Here is a 12,201-nt window from a genome sequence, read left to right as displayed (position 1 = left end):
TTGAGCTCTTAACAACTTGAACTTTCTATTAAGTTTGATTAAAAGCAGTCTTACCAAATCAACTAATTACGGTGCTTCTGCTACTGGCTAATCATTCCAATGACAACCAGACACAAAGCGTGTTAGCACGGACCATTACCCTCAAATTGCCTTCATCGGGACTATGCATTTGCAGGATGGGTCTACACCAGCACATCCTGTTACAGACCCAGACGTACTTTGTGACAGAAATACAGAATTTTTCTTTTTTTTTTTTTTTTTAAAAAGGTGCAATATGTAAGCTATTTCAAGGACCAGTGACAGCATACAGATGTATTAACCCTTTGATTATGATTATTTTGTGGGGTGTGCTTAACAGGCAGTTAATGAAAAAGATAGCTGTCAGCCCAGCAAGTTTGCACCATGAGGGTGAAGACCTAGAAAAAAATAATGGAAGTTGTTAGGGGAAATGATTTTTTTTTTTTAAAAAAAGCTCAAATTCTATAAAATGAATTAGTTTTGATCATACTTAGTGGCAGCTACCAAGCCAACCAATTCATGTTTATAGGACTGTTTAAGTCCTATAATCAAAAATAATTCCTACTTCATCTTGAAGAAAGTTCCTTCTAAAGGAAGTACTTTTTGAAACAAATTGGAGGTGAAGGCTATAGGGTTTGCTTGTTCATATTTTTTAACTAGAAAAATAAATCTGAATCAGTAGTTCCTAGGTATGACTTCTTTCCCTGGCTGGGAAGGAAAAAAGGGGAACAAAAAGAACTAGATACTTACTATGCACTTCCATTCTATTAAGAAACAGAGGATTACCTGTAGGCTTTTCTTTTTTTTTTTTTTTTTTTCCCCCCCAAGATGGAAGAGCAGCCACGGAGAAGAACCAGCTAGTGCTATTTTGAACAAAGGAACTGGAAGAACGAGAAAGCAAAACGGGAACAACCATCACTTGTCATTTAAGTGGAAGAGAAATGAGAAAGATGAATGCAAAAGCTGGAGCCCCTGATGCTTCTTTAGGAATAGCTGAGAACTGAAGAAAAGATGACCGTGGCTCACCTGAAGAACCTCCAGCAGGCTGAACAGGTCCTAGAGTTTCTCAGTTAAGCCAGGTATTGAGGCAAATTTCTAAGCCCTACCTATCATTATACATAAAATATAGCTAGTTCACAGCATGCGTTTGATAAAAGCTCATGTATAATGAGTCTCACCAGTTTTTCCTATATGATCAGTTTTTCTTTCCTTCAATGAATCTTTCACACAGCAAGAGAGAAGAAAAAAAAATTAAGCTAAAGTGATTGTCAATGCCAGAGAATTGGCAGGGACAATTCAAGGACAGCAAAGCAGCTGCTACAGATTTTAAACTTAATTTTTGTAATAGATCCAATTTTTAAATTCATGGTGTTCCTTTATAGTCTGTCAGGTTTGTCGCTAGCAGTAGTTCCTTTAGGGCAAGCACTGCAGACAGTCTGCCTACCCGGAGGGAAACTAAGACACTCAGATGTGGGGTAAAGGAAAGATATTAATAATTTAAGACAATGGTCCGCCACCCCTAGGAGAAAGCAATAGTGTAAGTACGGAAACATCTAACTCCCCAGCTTACTTTTGTCCTTTGTGAATTTTGTATTTTCCTGAATAGATTTACGAAGTGCTGTAGAGGATACAATGTTACCCATGGTTTTTGGAGGAGTTCTGAAAATGCTCGGGGTGACTTGTTAATGGGGTCTCCTGCCGCTGCCAGGGCCTCCAAAACAAGAAGAGAAGTCAGCTGGGAAGCAGCATCAACAAAAAAGGTGATGGAGGGGGGAAATATCTCGAATAGGAAAGAACACTTTTTGCAAGCTACAAAATATAGACCTTAGAAAGAGTAAACGCCCTAGGAATAGTAATTTTCCCTTATACTTGTAAGGCAAGGAAGTTAACTTATCATAGCCAAATAGCAGATCCGCCGACTGAAAACCGTTCCCAGTGACCCAAATATGGATTTTGATTACTCTATGACATGGGTTCTCATTTGCACTTTATATAAAGGCATATTTAGTAACCCTCTTCTGGGTTACAGAAAGAATTATTTTGAAACTATTTCCACTTATTCAGTACTCTTTTCCTGTGTAAAGCAAACATTGACATAACAGTCGCTCGCTGGTACATTAAACTTGATATTCAATATACACGAGTTATGAATCAATTGTACTTGAAAGCAGAAAAGAACAGATGTGAACTTTAAAAATTACCTTTATTTTAAAAAGATGCTTAGGCTGCTGTGTGCCTAAAGTAGAGCCAAGTTTGCTCTAGGTATGATACACGTCCTTTCAAGACTGACTGGCACTTGGATCTGTTCATTATACATTTAGTTTCTTTTTCACACACTTGAAACCCAAGCTTAAGAAATCCCAAGGTCTTTCATTTAATCAGAAAGAGTTGTACATGAAATTCTGCTGAAATCTTAAGACTCATATTCCCTAGAAAACATACTAGAAATTATCAATATCAGGACAGCACATTAGTTTTCACTGTAAATAATTCTCTTAGAAAATCCCAAACAGCATCATCACCTACTAAACACCCTTCATTTACTAAGACCACCCTACATGCTGAAATAATACATTCCTCATAAGCACAGAAACCTGGATTCAACATAGATATTTAAATGAGAATCACTGCAAAAAACAATTATTCAAATGCAAGAGAATTTAATTGGCAGCCTAGCTTTTGCACATCCATACTGCAAATTTGCTACTCGATCCTACTTTGCTTACGGTGGCAAAATATTCAGCAAAACTGGGTATTGTACCATACAATTAAACATCCTTTGCATAAATTCTTCCACACAAATACTATCAGTGACTGACAAGACAAGAACTCAGCACCACTACAGCTGAAAACTAGCTGCTTATTCATCAGTTCAGCCTCTACCAACATTTGTAGTAAACCCATGATCACGATGATGACTGCTTTTACTTCTTGAGCTAGGGTTTATTAATACAGAGAAAAAAAAAAAAAATCTTTGAGAATAAAAGCACCAAAGATGAGTAAACACATTTTTACTCCTTCAGGACATCTTCATCACTATACTACAGTTTGGCCACTTACAGAGGTGCCAAACAGGAAGGCCACTACAACTTAAGACTGTCAACTTATCTCCCTCAGAATACCATTGTACATATGTCAGATTTTTTTAGCTTAGGTTCCCAATTGTTTTTTTTAATCTCTCTCCACACACACACAACTGGCTAATAAGCTTTACCTTCAAGAATGAGATTCTCACTGCCAAACCCAACAAAAATGTAATGTTTTACAAAAAAAGAAAAAAAGAAAGTTAAGGCCCCTTAAACGTGAACTGTGAACCTCAAGCCCAAGCATACAAATTCTGTTGCAACTCTCATCTTCTGGAGCCTGCTGACAGCTCTTCAAAAAAGCAGTAATAACTGACAGATATGAGCAGTTATATATACGAATGTAATATTGCTGGTGGAAAAAAATAATAAAAACCATACACTGGTGAAACTTACACAGGGTGAGAAACAAAAAACAAAATTTGGGAGAAAGAACAAACAGCACCCATCTATTCTTCCCGTTCCACCTTACTACAGCATAAAGGATGAGTGTAACCTACAAAAATGGATTCTCTCTTCCCCTTCACTCTAGAAGACAATATTAAGTGGCGGCTAACTGAAAACCATAGTGAAGGCCACACGTACAAGGAAGAACATGGAAGGAATCAGATACGGAAGGAAGTTTCAGTCCATATATCAACCTACAACGGTTTAATTTCCTCCATAGCTTTTTACCTGCCAAAGTTAACTTTTCCACTCTTTGTGAGTTCATTCAGCCAAAACACACAAGAAACTGATTTTTGGTTTTAATGGTTGGGTTTGTTTTGGTTTTATTTTTTTAGTTTTAAGAATGGTTTACTTGATGGTGAGCATGGTAACAGAAAGCCCTAGGGAGCAGCAACATTTGTAAGACATGTAATATGACAAGGTTTTTGAAGTTACTACTCAAGTCTATCAAAACAGACTGAAAGATATTCACAAAACCTAACTTAGAGAGACCAGCCTTTCTTGAAAGAGAGAAGTTTCCTGATGGGGTGAGTCAAAGCAAGAATTTAACACCAGTGCTTCAACTGGTGCTCTCCCAAAAGCACGCTTGTTTCCATCAGCTATACAGAATTCTTTGGGAAACAGTCTTCCCAGACAAAGGCAAACTACCTATAACCACCAGTATTTCAGTAATTTTGCAAATAGTATCAAACATATTAAGCAGGAAAAATATTTCTACATTTCTGACGTCGCTACTGAGACTTCATGCACAGGTGCTCTCTATGCTAGCTTTGATGGCCAGTGCTTCCACGAAGTCCGAGAGATCTTTGCGGTAAACATAGGAAATGACATAACCGCTACCTCATAGCTAACTTCACAGGCATTCTGACCACGATTATAAAAAAAAAAAAAAAAAAAAAAATCACATCTCTCTACTACTTTTTTTTTTTGTTAAGTGTTACAGCAGGCTGAAAAAATAATAAAATTTAGTGAATGCAAATGTGCTTTAACTTCTGATCCAGCAACAGCAGGAGACGGACTTTGTGCCCCCAAGGTCCGTTAGAGAATAAGCAATTTGGTAAAACTTAAAAGACTGCAGTAATTTTTAGTTTTAGAAGCTGTAAGCTGACCAGACCCTCTGCTTGTCACTTTGAGTATCCAGCTGCTGGCTATTTTCGGAGAAAGTTACTACATTACCCACTGCCAATTAAGTAGACACTTTCATTTTTCTATCCCAGAAAAAAAAAAATAATTAACATTTGAAACAAGTTGCTAAAAAGCTACTCTTACTCAATCACAGCATTTACAATTATAAAAAATGATAGTTTTAAAGTCAGCATTCTGTTAAAACAAAATATAAATTGGTCATAACAATTCCATCAACACCAGGTTGGGACAAATCCCTAGGTCTACGCTGAAATCAGTCACCTACATAGGAGGGCAAATGCATCTGAAGTTACAAGATAAGTGTTACTGAACTAAGTCATTTCAAGCTGACAGAGAAACAGAACTACCAGGAAACAAACGTTATCGGACATTTTAACCAAAAAGCATGTAATCTTGAAGCTACTCTGGATTGATTTTATGTTCAGTACTTAAAATGGCTAGAAATCTACATGGAGTGGGCTGCAACAGAACAAAATCTGGGCTATCGAGGCTTTTTATTTCTGTAATAATCCAGGAAAACTGTAACTAAGTCTACTTAAGCATTTATCACCAACAAACAATTCTGACAGAACTAAAATATCATCATTCCTCCCACATGCTAATGACAGAATGGCTAGAGCTAAATGGTATCCCATAATAATTTTACGTGTATGAAGTGTTCCATTTCATTTAGCGATATTATAAAAGTGATGCATTGGCCATAACGTTTACTGTTTACAATCTGCAGCAAGCTAGACCCTTCTCAAGGGAGATTAAATAATCAAGCAAACGTTATTCACACTATGTATTTGAGAAAAGTAGATTGCTGTGCCAATTACAGATTCTTTCCTATGTTAAGAAGGATGTATGCTAGCCTAGAAAGGATGGGGAAAGAGAACAGAGAAGACTGAAGATGTGTTTGCTTCCCAACCAAAACGGAGGTTATACATTCATGCACTGAAAAAAAATTTCATTTAGTCTAACAAAGCCTGAAGAGCAAAAAATTTTAAATGTTAGTTTTGAGTAGCTGCTGAAAACACTTCCTTACAGGGAAAAAAAGACTGAAAGCTCTGAAGAACCACACAATGACTCACAGGACTACAAACAGAAAGATCCAGCAGTAGTCAGATTGCAATTTTGTTTGCAGAGTATCCATTAGAGGTGAATATTTTAATGATAGCATTTGTTTAAAGTATTCTTTATTAATATTGCTTATACACCATTTTCCACTCAAAGATCACAGTGACTGATACAGGCTGTAACAAATGAAGTGTAACACCTGCACAAAACAGACGCTATGTTATTCATTTTACAGATAAGTAAATGCAAGTATGAAAAATTAAGTGACTTGTCCTAGTCAGAGAGCCAAAAGCACAGCTGTGAATATAATCCAGATACCCCAACTTCCAATGATCTGTTAACCACTAAACATTAGCCCTTCTAAAATGAAATGTAACCTTTCCCTCACATCTCGCCCTCTTTCTAACAAGTCTGGCAAAGCTAGTACTGAGGATGTTCCCTTGATGTGGCCGACTTTTAAGAACCCAAAAACTTAAAAATAAAAAAAAAAGGGGAAAAAGATAAACTCGACTTTACCACACGGATTACAGAACTCCCAAATCCCTCACTGTAGGACTCAGTTACCCGTCTCTGCCCTCCCAAGAGCAGAGTCAGCAATAGCTCACAGATTTAAAGCTGCTGGCCAGGCACAGGCTTGGTAGGAGGTATCAGGGTCGCACATCATCCCCGAAGAACACCTGCTGCAGTCCTGATTCATGGCAGGCACTTACACCCAGGAGCTGCCGCCACCGCATCCAAACGAGAGGAAGAAACGAATGGGATCATCAGAGCAATGTATACTGCCCCAACAGCTGTTCCTCCACATGTCCTGTCTCACATGGACAGTTATCTTTAAGTTGCCTTCTTTAAGGCTCTCAGCACAGGCTATGTGTTGCAATGGCCCAGTGACCCAAAGCTCAGCAAAAGGTTAAAAATGCTCATCAGTACTCTTGTTACACTAAAGGCTTTCAGTGTGGCGACAGTTATGTCTTATGCTGTCTCGGCTCAGAACCTACTCTGCGCAGATAAGGCAGAGGGTTTTCTACCAATGATTAAGAAACCCCTAATGGTCAAAGGAAGACTTCAAAGGCTAGCAAAGCATTTAGACAGGAAGGGAGCATAGATGCAAAAACACCGATGACAAAATGCCACCAAAGAAGCTTAAAGACAATTAATATCGCTTAGAGATGACAGCAAGCAATCATAATTTGATTGTCACCACTTATAATCTCAAAAATAAATTAGTAGAGACTTGAGAAACAGCACATGCAATTAAAACATTTACTGCACAGATTTTTCAGATGTTCCCACAAACAGAAAAATCTCTTTGAGTGTAGAAGTACTTAATAGACATATACAGTATTTATGCACTCACAGTCCGAAAGATTAGAGTTGCAGATCATATCAATCATTTAAATTTTTCAAGAAATCACCAAAGAACATATTCTAGATACCCATGCTTTAAAACATTTGCCTGAACACACAACAGGAAACCTATGTTACTTTATAAGAATGGGTAACAAGCCAGAGATTTAAAACATGTACCTACTATTGAAAAATCAAGACCTGTTTCCTAAACAGCTCTGGTAAGTCAGAGCATAGATTTCAGACCCATAACTAAAATCAATCACATTTACAGTCAAACATAGAACAGTCAAATTTCAGAAAGAGATTATTAAGATTACCAAGAAAGAACAAGGTCAAAATCCACCTTATTGTAAAATCATACCGTAAAACAAGGTGAGGTACAATCTGTGCATTGCTCCAGGTGTACTAAAACTTGTCAGCAGGAAGTTAACTCTTCTTCTAATACAAAGGTCAAGGCCATTGGAAATGCATCTGCAACGAAGCCTTTGGAAATACCAGTGAAGCCAAATAAGAATAACCAAAATAAGGGCACACGGTTTCAGTTTTATGTCAGTAAATACAGACTTCTGTTTCCACCACGACACATCAGGTTCGTAGTGTACTCATATATGAATTTAAAAAATTAATGGATTCAATCCTGCTGACTCTGTGCATGATTATATTGCTACTGGTGTTCCACAAGCCACAGGCTTACAGAATTAAGCCCAAAGCAGCCCGCTTAAAACAACAACAAAAAAACCCCACACATCACAGCTCCACCACAAAACCTCCAACCATGCCTCAAAATACTGTATTTGAACTTAATTCACAAATAAAACAGCAACCACTACACATTGAACAGACTCTCTAAAGCTAACACTGAAGTCCCAACTTTAGCACTGCAGGTCTCTGTGATACTTCTACGACTGCAGTGGAAGCTTAAGAGCCCAAATACATTGCGCTTTGGTCCTCCTACTCCCTGCATTCCATCAACTGACCTTAAAGTTGTATCCAAAGGCAGAAAAACATGTTCTGCTTGTCCCCCCCCTCTTAAAAAAGAAAAACAAAAATCTTTGCTAAGCTTATCATAATATCACAACCTACATTTATAAACAATTCAACAAAATCCCCTCCACCAGTGTTTTCTGAAGTCAGGTATCTTCCATTTTTATTAGCAAGTTGATTTGTTTCTTCCAGAAAAGTCTACTTAAAGCCAATATCTAAATCTCCCTCCCCCAAAATAATGTTTCTTTAAAAGCTATGTTTGTCCCTGTACTCATTTTGTTCACTCAAGACAACCAGATTTAGAGACAGAGAGCTTGAAAAACAAATCTTGTTTTTATATCATTATACCATAATTGTGGCATTGCCAAGGACCACTACACAGCTACAATTTTTATTCTTTAAAAGAAAAGCAGAACATTTGTTTTGAACAAATGCTAATTTTTGTTTTACACCTGTTCAAAAATACTGTGCACATTAAACTTGGGTTCTATTAACATTGCTATATTTGCAGTTATAGCAAACACAGTTCCATAAACAAAAACCACCCCAAAAAAAACCCTCCAAAAAAACCCAAACCCGCAACCCAATGCCCTTGGAAAATTGCACTCTTTTTTTTTTTTTAAATTTTGTTAAGCCTCTGGCATTTTATTGTTTAAAAAAAACCCTGCCTTCTTGTTTTACAGTCAAAGAAAACACTGCCCAACAATCCTAGCTTCTGCTTATTAGCAGGAATGCGAGTCTTCCATCAGTTTGCCTTAAAAATGAAAGAGTGGATAATCAGCTTAGCAACCCTTAAGATCTCAACAATATACAAAACCTCACAGCTCCCAAGTGGATATTCCAAAACAGACAATGTTTTCGAAAGCTCTTAGTAACAAAACACACAATTCAGAGCAGTGTCATTTTGAGCTTTTAAGTTGATTAGTTCCTCCTTTTTTTCCACTGGTTTCCTCGCAATATAGCCCTTAATATTAAAAAATATGTAACAGTTAGTGAGACAGCCATAGTTCTTCCGTTATCAAGGGATTTTTTTTTGCACATCGCACGGGGAAACTCATTCATCGCACGTGGCGTTACAACGAAGCAACTTCCAAATGACGGAGGATAACCGAAGGGAAAAACCTGTTGCGGCCAGGAAATGAAGATCCCAGGGTGGAGAGCTACCCGCCCGCACCAAACCTCGGGGCTGGAGGCAAGGTTTCCCGAGGGACACGCCAGTTATGTCACTTCCACGGTGGCTCTCCGTCACCGCACCGGCCACGGCCGACGCACCACCGACCGCCGATACCGACCACCGCCACCGATCCATGCCTCAACTCCTGACAACTAGCGAAGCCCAAAACTTCCCCCGAGTTTTGCCAAGCCTCCCGAGGGCTGCCGGCGGTTTCCACTGCCGAGGCCGGGGCCGAGGCCCCAGCACCCCCGGGCCACCCCAGGCGGCGGGCGGGCCGGCGGGCAGCGTCTCCCCGGCGGGCCGGGTGCTTACCGGGCGGTGTCGAGCAGCGGGTGCTTGGTGCCCACCAGCTTGCGGACCTGCATGGCGATGTTGCTGAGCTCGTCGCTCAGCAGGCACCGCAGGCTCATGAAGGACGTCGGGTACCCCACGATCTTCTCGGCCTCCGACACCACCTGGCTCCAGGGGGGGCCGACCGACGCCAGACCCCGGAGGCCGCCGGCGCCGCGGCCCCCGCGCCGCAACAAGGCGCCCCACATCCCTCCCCCCGCCGCCCTGGGGAGGCCCCCGTCGCCGGCTGCTCTCTCCCGGTACTCGCCCCGGCGGGGCCCCACAGATCAAGCGGCCGTGGACGAGTCCCCCTTCTCGCTCGCTGCGGCCGGAAGACCTCCCCACACCCCGCCGTCAGCGGCCAGCTCAGCCCCGGGCGGCGGGACACCGCGGCGGCCGCGCTGCCTGCCCGCGTCCCCCGGGGCGCCGCGGCGGCGGCCGGAGCGGGCTCATTGTGCCCTGGGGGCAGCCATCTTAGGCGTCGCAAAACACGCCGAGCCGTAAAGCGAGGGCGGCAGGGCTCTCCCTTCCCCCTCCCACCCGGCTTCCGCGCCTGACGGCTGTGGCGGTTGGGCAGGAGTAGCGGCGTCGCGGTTGCGGGGTCCTGGGTGAGGGAGGTGGGCTCCTGGGGAAGGGGCTCTGGTGCCTACAGGGTCCCTCTCCCCTTTTTCTTCACCCTTAGCCCTTGCACTGGGTAAAGGGCTGCCGCCTCTCTTCCTCACGCTGTGCTTGCCGGCTGCCAGAGCGGCGTGTGCGGGCCGGCCTTGCCAGCCTGGCCAGGGCAGAGGCTCTTGGCCGCCTGGGGATGCCCCACAGAAGGGGATGTGCGCTGCCTGCTCCCGGTGCTGCATACAGAGACCAACGGGGAAGAGAGTTCAAGTTCCCACATAAAGTGTTCAACGTGTAGCCTTTAGCTACACAGTCATGTTTTCCATTTTCATAATTGCAGTGTACGGGCATTCTTTTTTGTCTTTTCCCGTAGTTGTTCGGGATGTGGCACCAGCAGGCCGTATTTACTGCATGCCCTGCCTTTCCTTGTAGGTTTGTCCTATGGTGCTCGGCTGTGATGCAGCTGAGGGGTTTACAAACAGCCTCCTTGTGAGCTGGAGAGGTACTTTCAACCAAACGATGTAAAAAGTGACAAGTAATTTTGAGTGCCCAGCTGAAGACTTCTGGGTCCTGCCATTCTAGAGTGTGGTTTACTGTATGTTATGTAGTCTTTCGCTTATTCTGAGCACAGCCGTCACTGATGCCTCTTTGCAGCTACCTGCACCCAAAGCTTTTGTGAATTCAGAGAACAGATTTTCTGTACCCCAGAGGAGGAAAATTCACTGGCCATCTTCAGAAATTGGATTTAAGTGACTTCCTCAATTCCACAAATGCGTCAGCAAGAATATGGTCTACTGTCTTTACAATCACTTACATCCGTTCCTTCTATAACTTCCAGGCTTTGTTGCAACAAATAGGGCAGAGCTCTGATGAGAAAAGAGTCCCATTGACAACATTGACATGAAAAATGAGGGTGTTACATTTCTTATCTTTACAAATACAAGATACAGGTCACTTTATTTTGTTTGTGTTATTCCATGTGATTAAAAAGAGTTACATTGAAGCATACTGTAAAAAAAGGTGCAAATAGAAAACAACTTCATCGCAAAGAAAGGTGCAGTCCAGGAACTCTTGAAGTGTCAAGGGGGAAGCTGCTAAAAAGGAACACCCTTACCTGTTTCCAGTGACAATGGCAAGGTGTTTATTGTTCTTAGGCCTGAGACGACTCAAAATGGGCACCAAAACTGTAAAAGCTCCTGTCCTAAGGAAGGGGGTTTGGCTGTGGAGTCAATAAGGGCTGGACATGGCTGTGGCATCTCGTAAGCGGCCTCTCCCAAACTGGAGAGGGGAAAAACTAGAATGGAGAGAACCTGCAAAAACTGGAAAGATGACAGGAGAGTTAAGGTTCTGGTGTCAAATCTTTGCTTTCTGTGCGGCCTGTCTCCGAGAGAATAAAGCTTTGCTTTGAAGGAGCTGCCATTGAGTCAGTTTAGTTAGCTAGCGTCACAGAACAAACTGTTGCTAAATAGGGAGTTTCATCTCATAAACACGGTCTAAAAATGACAGCATGCAATGGCATGTTTCTGTGCAGAAAGGCTAAGTTAATGAAAATTGCCGGAGGGATGCACTTAAGAGGAGCTACCAAGGCACCTCATCCTTTAATGGTGACAAGTTCCTTGATTCATTTCCTGAGCCATATCCATTCTTGCGCTTAATGTGGTAAGTGTTCTGCGAAAAACTAACATGATTATGCAATTAAAGTCTGCTTAAAATAATACATATAAACTGAGGAGAATTAGGGTTCTATGGGCAGTAAACCTACCATCTCCTAACATGTGAGACTTTAGCTTTTCAAAATCACTGTTCTTTATGTTACAGTCTAAGAAACTGAACACCTCTGCCCCCTTTACATAGAATTCTCCTAAGTCCAAATGGTTTAGAACTAGGGCAAGACCCTGGATATCCACAACGCCACACACTGCCACTAGGGTTTCCTCAGGATTCACCAGCATTAGGTTGATGTTCTTTAAATGCAGCAATCGCTGGAGAAATAAAGCATACATT

At 41.7% G+C, this 12,201-nt stretch overlaps 1 protein-coding gene across 1 annotated transcript in view; it reads right to left on the bottom strand.

Moving 5' to 3' along the window:
- PDSS2 (decaprenyl diphosphate synthase subunit 2) overlaps window positions 1–10,052 on the bottom strand; it is a 123,791-nt gene extending 113,739 nt beyond the window's left edge. The window contains exon 1 of the mRNA XM_087777202.1: window positions 9,571–10,052. Within this exon, the coding sequence (XP_087633328.1) occupies window positions 9,571–9,797 (227 nt within the window). The 5' untranslated portion in view covers window positions 9,798–10,052. The remainder of the gene's footprint in view (window positions 1–9,570) is intronic.
- Window positions 10,053–12,201: the final 2,149 nt, after the last annotated feature.

This window comes from Nipponia nippon, unplaced genomic scaffold (genome assembly GCF_047370975.1).
Source record: "Nipponia nippon isolate SJK-2023a ecotype South Korea unplaced genomic scaffold, ASM4737097v1 scaffold_4, whole genome shotgun sequence".
Lineage (NCBI taxonomy): Eukaryota > Metazoa > Chordata > Aves > Pelecaniformes > Threskiornithidae > Nipponia > Nipponia nippon.
This window is presented reverse-complemented; position numbering and strand designations above follow the sequence as displayed.